The sequence below is a fragment of the Mustela erminea genome, chromosome 7 (assembly GCF_009829155.1).
Source record: "Mustela erminea isolate mMusErm1 chromosome 7, mMusErm1.Pri, whole genome shotgun sequence".
NCBI classification, from domain to species: Eukaryota; Metazoa; Chordata; class Mammalia; order Carnivora; family Mustelidae; genus Mustela; species Mustela erminea.
The window spans coordinates 48,201,846-48,221,764 of NC_045620.1; the positions used below are offsets into that span (position 1 = coordinate 48,201,846).

At 45.0% G+C, this 19,919-nt stretch overlaps 1 protein-coding gene across 2 annotated transcripts; it reads left to right on the top strand.

Moving 5' to 3' along the window:
• Positions 1–8,990: 8,990 nt before the first annotated feature.
• LOC116594678 (probable cystatin-15) lies at positions 8,991–13,319 on the top strand. Of its 2 annotated transcripts, none has more exons than XM_032350060.1 (3): positions 8,991–9,291; positions 12,308–12,418; positions 13,133–13,319. In XM_032350060.1, the coding sequence occupies exons 1-3, from the start codon at positions 9,097–9,099 to the stop codon at positions 13,211–13,213; spliced, it is 387 nt and encodes a 128-aa protein (XP_032205951.1). In that variant the 5' UTR covers positions 8,991–9,096; the 3' UTR covers positions 13,214–13,319. The 2 variants fall into 2 exon arrangements, with proteins under 2 accessions (XP_032205951.1, XP_032205952.1); XM_032350061.1 differs by having other exon boundaries at positions 12,311–12,418.
• The last annotated feature ends 6,600 nt before the right edge of the window (positions 13,320–19,919 follow it).

Sequence of the window (19,919 nt, forward strand, 5' to 3'; positions counted from 1 at the left end):
GTGGTAATACTAGTTGTTAGTGATCAGTAATATGAGTCATTGTAGATGGAATAAACCCTCAAAATAAAAGACTTCTAGACAGATTTTAAAAACTGTTTGCTGCTCACAAAGGAACATCTTAATGATTAGGACACCAACCGTGAGTAAAAAGATAGATAAAGATGTATCATGAGAAAAATAATGACAACAATGGTGATGTAGGAGCTCTGATATCACCCAATGCAGACTGCAGAGCAAGAGAAGTCCCTTGGGATAAAAGATACAACTAACACATAATGGTAAACTATTTGACCACCAAGAAGGTATAACAGTTCTATTTGTATAAGCACTTAATGACAGAGTCTCATAATACATAAAGCAATCATTGTGAGAAAAGAACAAATTCACGATCAATCACAATGAGAGATTTTAACACATTTCTGAGCAATAGACAGAAAAAGAGACTGAAACCTGAACCCAAACCAAAGCAAACCAAACTCGATATAACAAAATAAAGCAAAAAAGGGTAAGTATATGAAAGGTTTGAAGGAAATGGTGTACTGAGTGGTATCTAACTCCTAAAAAATACAGAATATACCTTCAAGAACATATAGAATGTTGGTCATATTCTGAGCAATAAAAGAAATCTCAACAAATTTCAAAGAAGTTAAATAATAGGGCATTTTCTGACTATGGTGGACTTCAGCTGGAAGTCAACAGGAGAGAGGATGATTAGAAATTGGCTATGGTAGGAATTAAATAACACAGTCACACTAGCCCACAGATCAAGAAAGAAGTCACAGTGAAACTGAGAGCATATTTTGAAGGGAGGGAAAACCAATCATACCAAACTGGGAGGATGAAGCCAGATGTACCTTCTGGCAGAGGCCAAGTCAGGACAGTAGATTAGACAGTTCCCCAACCTTCCTCATTGCTGGCTGGCCATCCTGTACTTCCCCGGGTCCGGGTGGTGGTGGGCTCCAGCCAAGGTTGTAGGAAGCCTTGGCAACTGCCTCCACTCCCATAAATGGGCTCATCAGCGTTTCCAGGAATCTATGTGACTTGTTCAGTTGATGCACTGCCATGGGAGCAAACAGGTGGATACAATGCTCTGCAGGATGGGGGCTGAAATAACAACTCAGGCAGGCAGCCCTGGCAATGTGCAGGGAACAGAGCATGTTGCATGTATGCCTTGTGTCCAGGGTTTTTGTGACAAGGGGTGAAGTTGTGACCCCTCTTCCTCCATTCTTTCTGTTTGGTAATATGGAAGGGACAGGCAGGTAGATGGAGAGACGGAGCTGGACAGAGGCACCAGTCAAAGGGGGGAGGTCAGCAGCTCTCAGAACAGGGCTGTGTGGGATCTGGAGATGTGGAGGGCAGCCCAGAAGCTGCTGCCACCCCCTCCTCCCATGTGTCCCCAGACCTTGGTGCTGACAAAAGACAACATGTTCCTGAAGACGCCTCTGCTTCTGGGACTCATTGCGCTGGGAACTCATGTCTGGACCAGTCAAAAAGAATTTGTAGACATTAGTAAGAACCATGATTATTTAGTGACATCTGTGGAGTTGCTCTGGCTCAGTTCAGGGAAGACAACATGAAAGAACACTCATACAAGTTGTTGGAGGTTGGGCAAGCTCAGAAAAAGGTGAGTTGGAATCATTCTGTCCATGCCCAGATTATAGTCCCTGCATGAACGGCCCTGAGCTGGATGCCATGCCAGCAGGGCCCTGGTAGGGAAGGCCTCACCTCTGCACCACATTCCTGAAGAAACTGGGTGTGGCCCCCTCCCTGCATAGTGCCCACCAGCTTCCCTCAATCTCTCCCATTTCCTGACCCTCTGCCTCTTCTTGGACAGTAGCCAACCCTGGACACCTGTAGGATGTGAGAGCTCCTTGGGCACAGGTACTATATCTGTTCTCCCAGCCCTTGTGCCCTGTCCTAGCTCAGGGTCTGGGGACTGTGTAAGTGAGGTTGGGAATATGTGTGTGTGTGTGTGTGTGTGTGTGTGTGTGTGTGTGTGAAAGAGAGAGAGAGAGAGAGAGAGAGAGAGTTGTTGGTGTGTTTTGGGGCATGAGTGGATATCATGTGTCAGTTACAAAAACTGAGCTCCGAACAAGTCAGTCTTCTAGATAATTCCAGGTCAGGAATTATCTAATGAGAGGCAGGTTACTCCTCAAAGTGATTTCTGGCTACATTTCTAAGTTTGAGTTCTTGAATTTTCATGAACTTCTATTTAACAGGATGAAATGGTAACTTTTAATAACTTCTGATAGAAGCCTAACGAAACAAACACATGGAACAGCAGCTACTTCATAAATATCCAGTTCAGTGTTAACAAGAAGAGCCTTTCTGTGCAGCCAGCTCCCACATAAAGAGACAAACATCCCCAGCCCCCAGGACCCCCTACATCCCTGTCTAGATGCTGCCCTGAAAGGGACCACCAGCTGCGATGGCTCATCAGTGGACTAACAGACTCACTACCCTACTCTCTAGAGGAGGATTCTCTGGTGTTGTCCCCTTGTGTCTGGATGACATCGCACAGGTGTATGATTGAGAGATCAGTGGTGCTGTTAGGGTTGCTGTGGCCCATGCAGGCTCGTTGCTGTGCAGCTTCTGATCCTGTGAGCATGCTCCCTCCTGTGCATTCAAGGCACTGTAGATGCGACTAGCAGGTGCAGGCCATCAGGAGGAGTGCCTCAGGGAAGATTTCAGTACATGCTTCAGGTGCATTTAGGGAAACCTTTCTGTTGATCATACGCTTACAGAGAAATTGCACATGATTTGAATATTCTATTTATATTCATATTCTAGTCTTTTGCCCACTTCTTTTTTTTTCCTGCTCTTGGTACTTGAACTTTAATAAGGACTGTACAGGCATTTGGCAGCACACATTCTATCAAGAGATTTTGACAACTAGAAAGCAAACAAAAGGACAATTTAAAAGTAACATCACATCCACTCAAGCTGTCACTCAAGTGCCTACCAGTGATCTGACACCAAATCAATAGTATTACGGTTCACTGAAGTCAGATCAATGGTTTCACAAAGTTTCAGAGCAGGCAGCTGCAGCAGCACAATAGCAAACTCCATTTCCTGTCTATTATTACAAAGGAGGTAATCACTGTCTGGCTTCTTTCAGTGCCAAAGCCTCGGCACACTACTACCTATAGACTCTGGGATTCTCACCGAGATGGCTGGGTGTGCCGTGCCATCTTCTCCTCACCTACCCCCTCCCTCTATCCTACCACCTCCTTCTCCATTCTCCAGGAAAAAAACAGGAACTAGCTTGATAAGGATTTCCCCTCCTACCCCCCACCCCCACAAGAACCAGAGAGAGTCCATATCATAGACACTCTATGCTTTTGCCCACTTTTCTATTTTATTCATTCATGGGAAGCAAATATTTAGCAGCTGTTTTATAATTTCTTCTTGACAGAGGTTTTTAATGGATAGAGATTTTTAATGGAGTTGACGTTGCACTGCACAATTTGTAAAGAACAGGGTGAAGACCTAAACAGCTGCCCCTTACAAGAAGGCCCAGGAAAGAAAAAGGGTTGATAATAAAATTAACAATAATATTAAGGAAGGTCTATGAAAGGAAGCTTAGAGAAAATGTCAGGGATGATCCTGGGCCACAATGAGGGTCTTGGCCCACTCCATCCAGGTCTCAGGGCTCCACCCAGAGAGGGAAGGTGGTCACACTAAGAAGACAGAGTGGCTTCCAGCAGAGTAGTGAAGCTGAGCCCTGCTTTCACCTGGCTGGCCCACCAGAAATACTCTGAAAATACCCATATGACCTTCCTCCCAGGATGAAGCCCTCTCTCTAGAACATAGCCTGAATATTTCCTGAAACCTTGGATTCTGTCTCTGTGATCCTAACTCTTCCTTTATTTTGGTTTTGGAGGACTCTTTAGTTTATCTAGTCATCCCACATCCCCCTCTAATATCCTGGACTTCAAGGACATGTCCCAATCTTCCCTCCACCCCAGCCTTAGGGAAAGTCTCCCCTCTGGGTAGGTTTGTAGCTCTTGCTGAGTGTCCAGTGTCCAGCTGGACCATCTCCTGAGCAGTCTTCTGGCTCCCTCAGAACTCATGGGGGCAGGGAGAATCCAGGAAATGTCATGGGTACTGGCAAGACCCATGGGTCTTAGTGGGGTCCTAGTGGGACCCTCTCAGGAGCCCCCACCCCACATGTGCAGATTCAGTAACCCCCGCCCATCATTTTGGTGGAGACTTGAGCTCCTCAGATCTTACCCTAGGCCGCTGTTTCTTTTTGCTTTTTGTCATTTGTAATTTTCATGTACAGTGAACTCCCACTCAGTCTTTCATGTGAAGTGCTCTCCATGTGTTAAACTGTTCTAATCTCATAATTACTTTTTTTTTTCAGTTCGACTGCACCTTTATTGTGGATACCAGACCATGGCTTTCCCAGTTCTTCCTCCTGAACAGTACCTGCATGCAGAAACAGGCAGAGAAGGGGCCCCTGGCTCCTCAAGCAGAAGTTCCTAGGGCATTTGGGTGGTTCAGTCAGTTAAGCATCAGTGTCTAGCTCAGGTCATGATCTCAGGGTCCTATGATCAAGTCCCGCATCGGGCTCTGTGCTCAGTGGGGAGCCTGCTTCTCCCTCTGTCTTCCTGCCTTCTCATTGTGCTCTCTCTGACAAGTAAATAAATAAAATCTTTTTTTTTTTTTTTTTTTTTTTAAAGATGTTCCTTTCCCTCCAGAGAACAACAGTCAGTCTGTAGTCTCAGGTCTGTTTAGTACCAGGAGTATTAAATGTATCTCAGAACACTTTCTGGGTTCCCGTCTGTTTTGCACTCTCCCACATCTTTTATATTTTGTAGGGGCACCTGGGTGGCTCAGTGGGTTAAGCCTTTGCCTTTGGCTCGGGTCATGATCTCAGAGTCCTGGGATTGAGCCCTGCATTGGGCTCCCTGCTCAGCAGAGAGCCTGCTTCCCCTTCTCTCCCTCTGCTTGCTTCTCTGCCTACTTGTGATCTCTGTCTGTCAAATAAATAAATAAAATCTTTTAAAAAATTTATATTTTGTAAATGTTGCTGCCTGTGACAAGGGGTGGAGAATTCATCATTACTGCTCTTACCTTGACTGTAGGTGCAGAGTGTTGAGTCAATCAGACTCCCCAGTTCCTGGGAGGCTGTCCTAGTGGTCCTTGCAGTGTCCCCACTGGTTGGTTGGTGTATTTATTCATTCACTTACTTATATATTCATCCACTGTTCCATCCATCCATCCATCCTTCCATGTACCCGCTCACCTATTCATTCATCCTCCAATCTCTCCATGCCCCTCATCCATCCCACTCAAAAGGAATGTAGACAAATTTGCCAAGGAGAAGACACCTGTTTCTCTCTTCTGGCTCTGGAGCCAGGCTCACAATGGGGTGATCCTTCTGAGGAGGGGCCATATCTAGTCCCAGAGATTGGAGGTGGGTGAGTAAAGCTGATAAAATGTTCTGCCTTCCAGGAACACCAATCAGGGCATCTGCACATGAGCCTCTTGACACACAGAAAGCCATCCCAGGGTCTCTGAGGATAGCTCAGAGAATGGTTACTCCAGTCACCATGTCCCACCTGCTCCCTGATGATGCCTCCTTCCCAACCCAGCTTGGCCTCCATGGCTGTCAACATCAATCATTACCCCTTGGATAGGCACTGTGGTGATAGCACCCAGTCTGATGAGCAACTCTGTCTTCAGGGATCCTTGTGGGGAGTAGCCCTGAAGGGGCAGAGTAAGGAAGGGTATGGGACCACCTGGGGGCAAGCCTGGGGCAGAGAGGCTATGGCAATGATTCTTAGAAGAATCCTTCAGCAGGGAGGGGTTAGGGGTTACCTTCCTTCCTTTTGGGTTTCTAGGGTGTCTATTTTGAGTGTGGTTCAAAGTCTATCCTTTTCTTGCTTATGTATTTCCATGATTTGGCTATAAGCCTGTAAAGATAGATCTCCCACATATTTTGGGCATATTCATTGGGGACAGAATAAAGATGGTGGCCTGATCCAGGTTTGGTCCTTTGACCAGCCTGTGCATAGAATTTCTGGCATCTCCCCACAGTTTGATAGGAGCAAATATAAGCTGACAAGGAATATGTGTGGTCAGTAAAGGCAGCCTATTACCTGCCCTTGGCTTGAGATCGGTCAGTTCAGAGTGGTCTAGCTTTCATTGTTCAGACACCCCTGGTGGCTGAGGACAGCCAGACCCTCCCTGAAGTCCAGTTGTTGTTGCTCATGGGTGCCCCTCATAGGTGAACACCTTCATCTTCTCTTCCATTTCACATTGGGAAGGTCTGGCATCTTGTTCTTTTCAGTTATGTTGTGCTTTGAGCTCAGATACACCTTACATGCACCTGGGGGCATTGTAAATGTCCCTCTGTTAGCATCAAGTCCTTCAGTGGACCCAGCCACTGTATTATTTTAAGCCCTATACTGATGATTCTAATGAGCTTCCCTTGGGGCACCAAGGTGTAAATACAGGTTTGTAACTGTGGCCTCTTGCAGCTTTCAATAAATATGGGATTAGAAACACAACCTTTCAGGAACTGACAGTCACAGTTTTGCTTGAATATGGAAGTTACAATAGTTCTATCCTCAGGCTACCTCTTCTTATGGTCTCCACATTGGTAAAGCCAGACCAGACAGGGCTAGTGGGAGAATGATCAAATCCAATCCAGAAGCCACCAGGTACATATACACGAAAATGTATTTGTACACAAATCATTATCCTGGATTTCAAGAATCCACTGAACAAATCTGATTTTTTATTTTTGTTGGGAGTTTAGCTAAGCTATTTAATGGTACTGCTGTCTTGGCATCTACTTTGCGTGGCCAGGAGGCCTGCAGGGTCTTAAAATTGACACTGGCGTCTCATATAAGCATAAGCATGTGCCCTAGATAGCATCCTACAGAGTTACACGGAAGTGCGTGATGGGTCTTCCCTTGCAGCTCTTGTGAGCAACAGTCTCCTCTGCCTGCCAGGACCTCCCCCTTGTTCTTCCTTAGATAAGACCCCCGTAGGGTTTACCAGAACTCTGCCCTTTGTGGTTGAGTTGGCCAATCTGGCTCTATCCCAAGAACCCCAAGGTACTCCACTCAGTAAGCAGATCCTGTGGCTCCACCTGTGTTGTGCCGTGACCTCCACATTGTGGACCCTTCAGCTGCTGAGTACGTTCCCCATAGCTCCTCTGTTTCAATTTCTCCTGTGGTCGTTTGTTGAACTGAGATTCTCCATGCATCACCCTGTGCTCCACTTAAGTGTTAATTGGCAAATTAGTAACAATTATATAGGATATTCACCACCAATTATGGAACGGGTATTCTTCGTGAGCTGATAGACTATGGATCCAAACTGAACATATTCTGATCCATAAAGTGAATCTCAATGAATTTGAAAGAACTAATTTCATTAGGGGTAAGTGTCTCTGGCTGCAAGGATGTTTTGATTAAATTAAGGAGAAAAATGGTTGTCGAGGTAGCAACATACCTTAAAAGAACATGAGTAACCACAATTCTGATTAGGGTATGTGATCAAAGGAAATGATTAAACTTAGGATGTGAAAAGCATATGTGGTGTTCCTGAGGTTCAGCCTCAAGGGAAGTGACAGTCTGGACAGGCACATGCAGAGGATGGGCACAAAAATTGTGTCTCCCGCAAAAATGGAAGAAATTATGACAAAAAAACATAAACAAACGAAAGAAGAAACAGCTTGATAGAAAGGGTCATGAAATGCAACAGTGGGTCCATTGGCAGGCCTCACGAAATTACTGATCCCTGCCTGGTACGAGATATCTAGAAGGAAGGCAGTTACAACCCATGTTGGTAGTATCCTGCAGGTCTCGAAAGATGACAATGGCCACTCTTGTCATCCCGCTGCTGGGAGTGGGGAGAAAGAACCAGCCATGTGGGGACCTGCGCTTCTTAGGGGAGGCAGCACTCAGGATCAGACACATTTCTAGGCAGGCTGTGGAGTCCTCATCTTGATTATCCTTAGACACCCAGGTTGCTAGCTATCTACTGATGTGCAACAGTGAAGGTGGTCACAAAGGTGTCTGCCGTACTGGCCACATTCCTATCTCTTTCTGGGGTAGTGCCAATCTGTCTTTATGGCCTGTCCGGCTGTGACCCTGGCCCTGTATCCTTTCTGGGATCATCATCAATGTTCAGGTATCTGTTTACTCCATGCCCAAAGTGGGAAAATCCTTCCCTTGCAGTGTCCTCACATGCATGGGCAACATGTCATACTTTCCTGGTCCACTCACTCCCAATACCTTGTATGAGGTCAGGCAGGACACTCACAGGTACTGTGGTTCCTCTGAGAAAAGCCTAACAAAGATGACTCAGCAAACGCCATGGGACTTCAAAGTGGCAACGCTGTGTGGAAACACATGTTAGCTAGGGCTGGACAAGACCTGTCTTTCCCAGTCCCGATCCCTCTCATGCCCATGGCTGCCATCTACATCCATTCCAGCTAAGCCCAGCCCTGGGCTGGTACCTGCCTTGTCCTGGATTTCTCTCCACCCATTCAGGACATTAGAAACCTCTCTCCCCACTGCCAAACACAGCTAGACCTCATGGCAAGCAGGTCAACTGGTGCTAGAGGTGTTGGAAGCGATGGTAACTCAGCCCCCATGGTAACCCTTCCCTACCCTCCTGATGGCTGCATCCATGGTCAGAGGTAGACCTGGTTTTTACCTCAACTTCCTAGAGCCCACCAGTGTTCCTAAGAGCTCCTGTGACCTGGCAGTTGTAGGATACACTGCTGTGAGAGCAAGGGAGTTGGGCTCAAGACCTGCATTCAGAGTCTATTAGGGCTGGGCTGGGGCAGGTGGAAGCAGCACTGGAAACAGAGCATATTACATGCATGTTCCTGCGTCCAAGGCTTATGGAACAAAGCAGTGAAAACTGTGAGCCCCTGCTCTGCCTTCTGTTAGTGATGATGGGAGGGACAGGAGGCAGTGAAGGGGAGGAGCTGGACAGAGCACTGGCCAGCAGCCCAGGGACTCCCTGGTATAGGACTGTGTGGGATGCCGAGCTTCAGAGGGTGGTCCCAAACTAGCTGCCACCCTGCCACCTGTTTGCTGCTGGCCTCCAGGACTGACACCAGACAGAATGCTCCTGAAGGTACCTCTGATTCTGGGGCTCATTGTGCTGGTGCCTCATGTCTGCAGTTCTGACTTTATGGACGTTGGTAGTAGAACAAATTACTTCACCTTGTGTGTTGAGTTTGCGGTGTTTCATTTCAACCAAGTCTACCCAGATGAGTATGCGTATAAGCTGCTGTGGGTGCGGCGAAGCCAGCGCAAGGTGAGTTGAGTATCCTCCCTCCGGATGGCTCCATGTTTACCCTGAGACCACTCTTGGGAGGGGTGAGTCCTTGATCTGTGGGAAAGAGCAATGATATTTTAATTTGCTAAATATTGTTTAAAAAGTTGCAAGATTTCATTAGAAATGTTCTGAGTTTCTGATTTGTTTCTTTCATGAGCCAAGCCTCTGAATAACAGAGGGATGTAAAGAAAGTGAGCAGAAAGCAAGCACTGAAAGCATAGATCCAGCTGCAGAGTGAGAGAGGGAAGAAAAGCTGCTAGTGAGGTGGTTGGGAGAAGCCAGAACAGCAGGGACACAAGAAACCAGAAAGACTAAGAAAAGCAGTCGCTGGGAAGCAAGAACCCAAGAAGGAAAGGCATCTCAGAGGCTGAGCTGTGAGTCTTCTGCATGCAACACTGTGGGTCCAGGGCTGGACAGGAGGCAGCAGAGAAGACAGATTGGGTCATGTTCTCATGGGACTGTGGTGATAGTGAGGACAGGCCAATGGTTCCAAGTTCATGAATGGAATAGGGTAAGGCTGGGGAAGGCTGGAGAAGAGCAGTAGGTGTGGGGGCCCAGGGAGAGGGGAAGCTGGGGACAAGGGGGAGAAGTCAGGGAAGGCATCTCAATGAGGGATAGTCCTGGAAAGATCTGGTCACATGAGGTTGAGGATGAGAAGGGCAGGCAGCCGTGGAGAGGACCCTGGTTGGGGGCAAGCAACAAATATACTTGTAGACAGCCTGAAATTCTGTGGACTGTGGTTACAGGGAAGGAGATGCAGAGAGGCAGGAGTGCAGGAGGAGGTAGGGCTGGGGGCATTTCAGGGCCCCAGGCAAAGATTTGGATATTATCCTTGAAGATCTGAGGATCCACCGAAGTCATTCAGGGTTCCACAAGCCATGCAGCCTGAGACCAAGATGCAGCGGATGGTCCTCTGGTCACTGGGAAGTAGAAGTGCTGGTTTCTGCATGTGTTGGAAGTCGATGTGGGGTGCACTGGTGTGAGGGTGTAGAGATAGAGGGGGTCAAATATGGACCCCCGGTGTTTTCCCAGAACACACGGGTGTGCAGTGATTCCGTCAACTGAAAAGACAACAGAGCAAGGTTGGAGGAGACACAAAGAGATCTGGGCAGCACATCACATTTAGGATTCCTGAAATAGCCCATGCAGGAGGCCATGGGCTACAGAGCCTTAAGAGTAGAGAAAATGCTGGGCCAGATATAAATGTGTCCTTAACCTCTGTTGGGCAAAACTTTCTCACTACTGTTTATTTTTATCACTTTGTGCTTTCTTTGAATGGAATACAGACTACTGTCCAGAACTCATTCTGTCCATGCCCAGATTCTGGTCCTTGCATGAATAGTCCTGAGCCAGGCACCATGTCTGCAAGGCCCTGATGGGTAAAGTCTCATCTCTGCATCACACTGGGTGTGGCCCCCTCCCTGCACAGCACCCACTGGCTTCCCTCAGTCTTTCCCATTTCCTGACCCTCTGCCTCTTTCTTAGACAGCAGCCAACTCTGGACATCTGGAGGATGTGGGAGCCCCTTGGGCATTGAGACTATAGTTGCTGCTCTAGCCCTTGTGCCTGTCTTAGCTCAGGAAGGTCTGGGGGCCATGCAAGTGAAGCTAGGGGTACATGAATATGTGTGTGTGTGTGTGTGTGTGTGTGTGTTGGTGGTGGTGCTTATTGGGTCATGAGTGGGTATCATGTGTCACCTGTAAGAACTGAACCCCAAACAAAGAAGTCAGCCTTCAAATAATTCCAGGTCAGTCCAGTGAGAGACAGGTTCCTCCCCACAGTGATTTCTGGCTACATTTCTAAATTTGAGCTCTTCTTAAGTTTTCATGCACTTCTTTCTATTTAACAAGATCAAATAGTAACTTAATAACTTCTGATAGAAGCCTAACAAACACATGGAACAGCATCTTCTTAGTAAATATCCACCTCAATGAATCTTAGCAAGAAAAGCCTTTCTGTGCAGCCAGCTCCCATATAAAAAGACAAGCATTCCCAGCCCTCAGGACCCCCTACACCCCTGTCTAGACGCTGCTCTGAAAGGGACCACCAGCTGAGATGGCTCATTAGTGGACTAACAGACCCACTACCCTACTCTCCAGAGGAGGATTCTCTGGTGTGCTCCCCTTGTGTCTGGATGACGCCATGCAGGCATACGATTGAGAGATCAGTGATGCTGTTAGGGTTGCTGTGGCCCACACAGGCTCCATGCTGTGTGGCCTCTGATCCTGTGAGCCGGTTCCCTCCTGTGTATTCATGGCACTGTAGATGTGACTAGCAGGTGCAGGCCATCAGGAGGAGTGCCTCAGGGAAGTTTCCCATACATGCTTTAGGTGTCCATATGGACCTCTTTTTGTAAGAAAAATGGAGAATTAAAAGGGAAAGGTGAAATAATAAATCAATTTAAAAATAAGAAAAATAAGAGATGTTGTACATATGTATGTCCTTATTCATTTACATATGCATTTACAGCTTTTGCCTGTTTTCCTTTTGGTTCTCTGCTTTTCTTATTAAAACAAAGTATTTCATGGAGTATTATGCCTCCATCAGAAAGGATGAATACCCAACTTTTGTAGCAACATGGACGGGACTGGAAGAGATTATGCTGAGTAAAATAAGTCAAGCAGAGAGTCAATTATCATATGGTTTCACTTATTTGTGGAGCATAACAAATATCATGGAGGACATGGGGAGTTAGAGAGGAGAAGGGAGTTGGGGTAAATTGGAAGGAGGGGTGAATCACGAGAGACTATGGACACTGAAAAACAATCTGAGGGGTTTGAAGTGGCGGGGGGGTGGGAGGTTGGGGTACCAGGTGGTGGGTATTATAGAGGGCACGGATTGCATGGAGCACTGGGTGTGGTGAAAAAATAATGAATACTGTTTTTCTGAAAATAAATAAATTGAAAAAATAAAAACAAAAAACAAAAAACAAAACAAAACAAAACAAAAAAAACCAAAGTATTTCATTGCAATTTCTCCAATTTGTTATTAACAGCAGTTTACCTTGATATATTTAATGGAGGTGGAATTGGGCCAAACCATTTGCACAAAAGAGGATGAAGATCTGGAAAACTGCCCCTTGCAAGAAGGCCCGGAAGAGAAAAAGGTTTGAGAATATGATGAACATTCATAAAGGAGTATGAGTGGAAAGAGGCTTAGGGAAGTTATCAGGGATGATCCTGGGCAAGAAAAAGTCCTGGCCCTTCAGGTCCCAGGGCTCCCCCTGAGGGGAATATGGTTATTCTAGGGCAAAAGAGCTGCTCCGGCCCACTGAGCCCTGTGCTCACAGCTGGCCTGTGTAATAGCCTTCTTATGTCATCATCTATGAGCTGATATCATCCAGGGGACTTGGACCCTGGGCATGAGCCAGAGTCAGGATGACACCCTCAGTGGGGCTTGTCTGAACCCCACCCCTCATTCCAGCCTGAGGGGTAGCCTCCCCTCTGGGGTAGGTTTGCAGCTCTTGCTGAGTGTCCAGTGTCCAATTGAACCATCTCCTGAGCAGTCTGCTGGCTCCCTCAGAACTCATGGGAGGCATGGAGCATCTAGGAAGTGTCATGGGTACTGGCAGGACCCCGAAGGGCAAGTCATGGTCCCACTAGGACCCTCTCAGGAGCCCCTGACCCACATGTGCAGATTCAACAATCCCTGCCCATCATTTTGTGGATACTTAGCTCTTCAGATCTTACCCTAGGCCACTGTTTCTTTTTCCTTTTCATCATTTATAGTTTTCATGTACGGTGAACTCCTACTCAGTCCTTCATGTGAAGTGCTCTCCATGTGTTAAACTGTTCTAATCTCATAATTACCTTTTTTTCAGTTGGACTGCACCTTTATTGTGGATGCCAGACCATGGCTTTCCCAGTTCTTCCTCCTGAACAGTACCTGTGTGCAGAAATAGGCAGAGAAGGAGACCCTGGCTCCTCAAGCAGAAGTTCCTGGAACACGTGGGTGGTTCAGTCAGTTAAGCATCAGTCTTCAGCTCAGGTCATAATCTCAGGGTCCTGTGATTGAGTCCTGCATCGGGGTCTGTACTCAGTGGGGAGGCTGCTTCTTCTCTGTCCTCCCCCCTTCTGATTGTGCTCTCTCTCTCTCTGACAAATAAATAAATAATATCGTTAAAAAAAATAAAAGATGTTCTTTTCCCTCCAGAGAACAACAGTCAGTCTGTAGTCCCAGGTCTGTTTAGTACCAGGAAAATTAAATGTATCTCAGAGCACTTTCTGGGTCCCTGTCTGTTTTGCACTGTTTTGTACCCGCTCACCTATTCATTCATCCTCCAATCTCTCCATGCCCCTCATCCATCCCACTCAAAAGGAATGTAGACAAATTTGCCAAGGAGCAGACACCTGTTTCTCTCTTCTGGTTCTGGGGCCAGGCACACCATGGGGTGATCCTTCTGAGGAGGGGCCATATTTAGTCACAGAGATTGGAGGTGGGTGAGTGAAGCTGACAAAATGCTCTGCCTTCCATGGACACCCATCAGGGCATCTGCACATGAGCCTCTTGACACATAGAAAGTCATCCCAGGGTCTCTGAGGATAGCTCAGAGAATGGTAGCTCCAGTCACCATGTCCCACCTGCTCCCTGATGATGCCTCTTTCCCAACCCAGCTTGGCCTCCATGGCTGTCAACACCAATCATTACCCCTGGGATAGGCACTGTGGTGATAGACACCCAGGCTGATGAGCAACTCTGTCTTCAGGGATCCTTGTGGGGAGTAGCCCTGAAGAGGCAGAGTAAGGAAGGGTATGGGACCACCTGGGGGCATGACTGGGACAGAGAAGCACTGGCAATGCTACTTGAAGCAATCTTTCAGAATGCAAGGGCTGAGATATCTTTCTTCCTTCTTCTTGGCTTTCTAAAGACTGGTTTGAGTGGTTCCTAGTTAAAAGTCTGCCTGTTTCCTGGAAAATCCATTTTTCACGAAGTGGTCATAAGCAATGATGTGACAGGATTTCCCAAGAAAATTGGGGATAGTTCCATTGGGTACAGCACAGAAGTAGTGGCCTCGTTCAGCTTTGGTTTTTCGACCAATCTGAGAGTAGAATTTGTAACTTAGATAGGGACATACAAAATCTTACAAGGTAAGTCTGTGTGGTCAGCAGAGCTGACCTATTTTCCACCCTTGCTTTAGAGCCCTCAGGTTCTGAGGGGTTGAACCATTGTTCTTGGGCCATGTAGCTTCACCTGAGGATGGCCTGGTGTCTTGTTTTTTTCTCACTATGTCTGTCATGTTCTCTCTTGATCCACATGAAAACGTCCTTGGTTTCATTTTAAAAATGTAGAGACCAGGCCATACCCACCTCCCACCACTACATAGAAGAATCTTTCTGACCAGCCACCAGAAATACATGAAGTCCCCAGGTGCATGGCACTGTGGCCACAGTTGGGAAATAGTTTTCTAAGGAACTGCGATATTTAAAAATATGTGAATTGAGGTTAGGGTATATTGTTTGTGACTAGTGTATTTCCTCTTATTCCTACTCTGACAGAATAAGGGATTAAAAACATGGCCCCATTCATGGAGTTGATGTTCACAGGTCATGGTTTGTGCAAGAGTGTTTGGTAGGGCAGGTAAATGTGTCTGCCACCACTGCCCGTGGTGAGCCCACATTAGTAGGTTTTGAATGAAACAATACTGTCCAAGGTGAGTCAGCACCAGAGGCAGCCTGTCCTGTGTCATCATGTCCTGGAGAGACCTCTCCAGATCCAGCCCAGTGACTCATTGTCCCAAATCAGTAGGGAGCAAAAATATACTTGGAACTTACAATACAAGCTCACACATAGAAACACTGACACATTTCTCAGAAATTCTCGATTTCCACAAAACTCAGAATATTTTATGAGACTTCCTGCCCTGAAGAAATAGAGGTTCCTGGAATATATTTGTGAGACCTCTCCTGAAATAGGGGCTTATCCAAAAATCTCAGCACTGGGGTCTTCAGGGAAGCTTCAAAAGGGAAAGGGAGGAGGTGAAGGCAAAATGTCACTTTCCCTGCAATGTCATAAAATTGAAGTTATGAGATGATCTCTATTAACCACCAGCTTCCTTCCCCATTTCCCTGTCAGGGCCCTGGTAGCTAGTGTCATGATTCTTTATTGTGCTTTTCTTAAGTTGAGCTCATAGACTGAGTCCAGCTCTTATGTTAACTTTTTGGTTTCCAAACACAAATATCCACAGGCATTAGCAAAGAAACAAAATCTTGGAAATACATGTAACTAGCCATTTGTTATCTCCTTTTTGTGATAGTTTCCAAATATTATTTTCTGAGCAAAATCACTCACCACAGAAACTGCTATTGTTTATCTGCTCCCTTGTCTTCTCTTATGAGGCCACATTGTCAGTCCAATAATACCATCAGTGAATCAAAACTAACAAATCGTTGTCCTGAAGCATTGCATTCATTAGACTGGCCCCTCACCTCCATCTTCAATTGCCCCACATTCAGGTTCCATCCTTCAGCATCTGCCCCAAAGTCCTCCTAGTGTGCCCGATAGATCCTGTACAACCTCTCTTTCTTCTCCAGTCTCCTGGATGCACCCACTTTTGGAATCTACTCTTTAAATGATGACATTTTCTCTGAAATGGTCTATATTTTACATAGACCTCTCCCATTGCTCACATCTTGTGCATTGCTATCAGATCAAGGTAAAATATTTTCTAAATTAGGGAAGTCTCAATTAGTTCTAGATGTTAAAAACACAGAATGTCCAGCACTCAGTCAAAAACAATAAGAAAAAAAGACAAGACTTGATGGGTAAATCAAGAACAAAATTTAACAATAGAAACAAACCTGAGAATGTCTCAACAGGGCAGTTATCAGATATGGGGCTTTAACCTCAAGATGAGTAAGTTAGGGGAAAAAGATGGATAATATGGGTGAAAAGTAGAAGTTACCAAAAAGAATAAAAGGAACATTCTAGAACTGAAAAATTTAATAACAGATATGAATGATGTGATTGTCAGGTTAAACTGCAGGTTAGACAGGTGGAGGCAGGCCAGAGCAGATGCAGAATGGGAAACAAAGAAGGGTGAGGTGAGATTTTCCCCATAGAGGAGCAACAGACAATGGGGCAGAAGCAGTATTTGAAAATGTAAAGCTTGAGTTTTCCATAATTGATCAAAGACATCAAACCATTTATTTAAACAAGGTTACAAACCCTAAGCAGGATATAATGAAAGAAACCACAATCAAGCATAAAAGAGTTCTAAATCAAATTTAGGGAGAAAAATCTTAAAATCAGCCAGAGATAAAAAGATCTTTTACTTTTAAATAAACCACCATCAGGCTTTTAGCTGACCTCAGATGAGAAACAACAAGTCAGAAGATACTGTCATGAACTTGCTAACCACTGAAGGAAATTAGCCACTGACCTACAATTCCTTGGGCACCAAAAATCTCTCTCAAAAACAAATACAAAACCAAGTTATTTTAAATAAGCAAAATGGAGTGTATTTGCTGTCAGGAGAACTGTTCTAAAATAAAGACTAAAGGGAATTCTCTGGGCAGAAGGAGAAACAAGCCCAGATGGAAAAAATAGTATGGTAGGAAGGAAAGAAGAACAAACACATCAAAAGGATGAATTTGTGGATACATCTAGATGCTATTTTGACATGTAAAATCATTATATTGTATTAAATATTGTTAAATACATATAGAATTAGTACACATGAAAATAGTAGCACAAAGTTGAACAGTAGTCAGTGTAGTTAGGATAATATAAGTGAATTGTGTACTGTTATTAAAAGACGTGGTTCGTTGACCTCTGAAAAAAATACAAGAAGGCAAAACAAAAAGGAAACATATCTCAAATATGAGAACACTGAGATATGGGAAAAATAAGAATGGATTATAGTTTTATAGTATACTATGTCAATGCCCACCAAAAAATGTCAGTGTAACAGTGCTAAGATTCTGTAAAATGGAAAACTCCTAGACAAGAGGCAGTGCTTGAAAGAAAGGTGGGCATTTCACTAATGGAAATATTGTTTACTAGGAAGATATAACAACTCTTAAGTGTGTAGGTACCTATCTCAGAATATTCAAAGCAGACACGGAATGAATAGAAAGGAAAGATAATCAAATCTATAATCACAGCGAGAGAGCACAAACACAAACCTCAGGACTTGACAAACCTCAGCTGAAGCAGGTCATCAGCCATGTTCTGAAGTTCCCATAGAGGCATGTCAACTTGTCCTTGACTTATACTGAACATCACTCAAACACTGACCATGAATACATGCTCTTTTTAAAATTCATTCATTCTTTCTTTTTTGGGGGGGGTGGTTAGAGAGAGAGAGTGAGGGTGGGGAGGCGTAGAGGGAGAGAGAGAATCTTAAGCAGGTTCCACACCCACTGTGGAGCCTGAAGATGTGCAGCTCAATATCACAACCGTGAGATCATGACATGAGCAAAATAAAAAATCACAAGATTAACCATCTGAGCCACCCAGGTGCCCCAATACATGCTCTTTTCAAGTGCACATGAAGTATTTCCAGAATTGATCAATTGTGTACCACAAAGTAATTCTTAAAAAAATTTACAGGCCCAACACCTTGCAGACCATTCCATGATCATGATAAAATTAAGTGGGAAATCAATCAATAAGAAAATGTTAGTGACTTCCAGAGATCAGGAGAAGCTTTCCTTTGTTCTGTGGACCCTCCCTGTCCTCTGTGTTGGCTGTTTCCTTGAAATGACCTGGAGATTAAGGTGGTTGGAGTTAGAGGATATGTTACAGAGAGAGAGAAACTTCTGAGGGGCTCCTCTCTGAGGAGACAGTTCCAGGCCAAACTGGTATGAGTAACTTTTCAGGCTGCACATAATTATAAAGTCTCATTTGGTGGGTGTAAGAGGGAGGCTGGCCTTCTCCACCAACCCCATGCACACATCTGCATTCTCTGGATAGAATTTCAGGTAGGGGCTCACATGCCCCTCCCTCCCATGGGGAAGATGCTCAAGAGACCCTGCATGGGGGAACCTCTTCATGGAGGAGGGACACTTGACACCTGCCTCCACTCTGACTCAGTTCTCAGTACTTTCCCACTCCTAGCCCTGCCCTCTCAACATCTCCAGAACCCTGGAGTCCTCTGTGGTTTGTTGGCTTCCCATCCATTCATTCATTCATTCACTGTCTTTTTTTTTTTCCACACCTACTCTAGTTCCCTGTCCCTCTTCTTAGGCAACCATTCTTATGTCTTTTATGTGTGCCTTTGCTTTGGTTTTCTTAAAGAGTGTGTAGTATTGTTTTGTGTCCATAATAGTTATTTATAGTCCTATATATTGTTTTCCGAATTTGACTCTTTCCTGTTAATATTGTCTTTTAAAAGATCTTTTCTTGGAATCTCGGAATCTTGGAGGCAAGAATGGATCTTCTCTGCATACATCCAATCTAGCTTCCAACCCCTGCATTGTACTCTGTGGGGAGGTGTCCACCACTTTACCCACCTTTCCTCTACCCCAAGGTGGTTTTTGACTCTCCCATCAAATCTGCTGCAGTGAATGTCTTCCTTTAGGTCCTTTATGGATGTCCTGAGAAATTCCTTGGACTGGTACTCAGGAACAGACTTGTGTACTGGGCTTTGCAAGTCCTCAATTTATTTTCCAGAATGGAGGCACTAGACCTCATACTCCCTAGACTTGCAGGAGCCCTCCTGTGCCACCATGATCAGTCTCATCTAGCTTTCTCATTTTTGATAATGTAGTAGGTGAAAAGGAGTAATCCTTCTCATTGGTGACACCTACTTCCACTTCTTTGGTTACCAGTGGCTTTGAATATCTGTTGATATGCTCAGACTGCTAGGTTTCCCCTCTGACAATGCCTGGCTCACAACATTAGCTCATTCCTTAGTATCAGATTTGGCAAATGTCTTTACTGACTTTTGTGAATGATATCTTTTGTTGAACAGACATCCTAAATTTTGTGAATTTTAATGTAGAGTGTGGCATTTCATACTAGAACTTATTAATGTATTCTTTATGCTTTTGAACTTGCTTGTTTTGGGGCTTCTTGATTATCAATTTTTGGATTCAGATCGATCAGATAAAAAGCTGACCACTTTTACCTGTTTTCCCCTGAAGCTGTCTCATTTCTTGCTAGGTGTGTGTTAGACCATTACTAGGCCTATAAATACTTGGATGACTGTATCTTCTTGTTCATTTTTTTCTTTTGTCCGGTTTTCTTCCTTTATTAGTTTTTTTATGTATGCTACAAATAACCACACATTTAACAACTTAAAACAATACCCATTTATTATCTCATTGTATCTGTGGATCAAATTTACCTGGGTCTTCTGTGCAGGGTTTTTCCAGGCTGCTTCCAAGTATTGGACAAGACTGGGGACTCACCAAAGATGGGGTCCTCCTCCAAGCTTATGTGGTAGTTGGCAGAATTCAGATCCTAAGGTTGTAGGACTGATGCTCTCAGCTGTTAGAGGCTGCTATTCTCTGCCAACATGGTCTTCCATTCAACATGAGCATTTGCTCTTTTAAGGCCAATAGACAAGTATTTTTTTTTTTTAAGATTTTATTGATTTATTTGACAGAAAGAGATCACGAGTAGGCTGAGAGGCAGGCAGAGAGAGAGGAAGGGAAGCAGGCTTT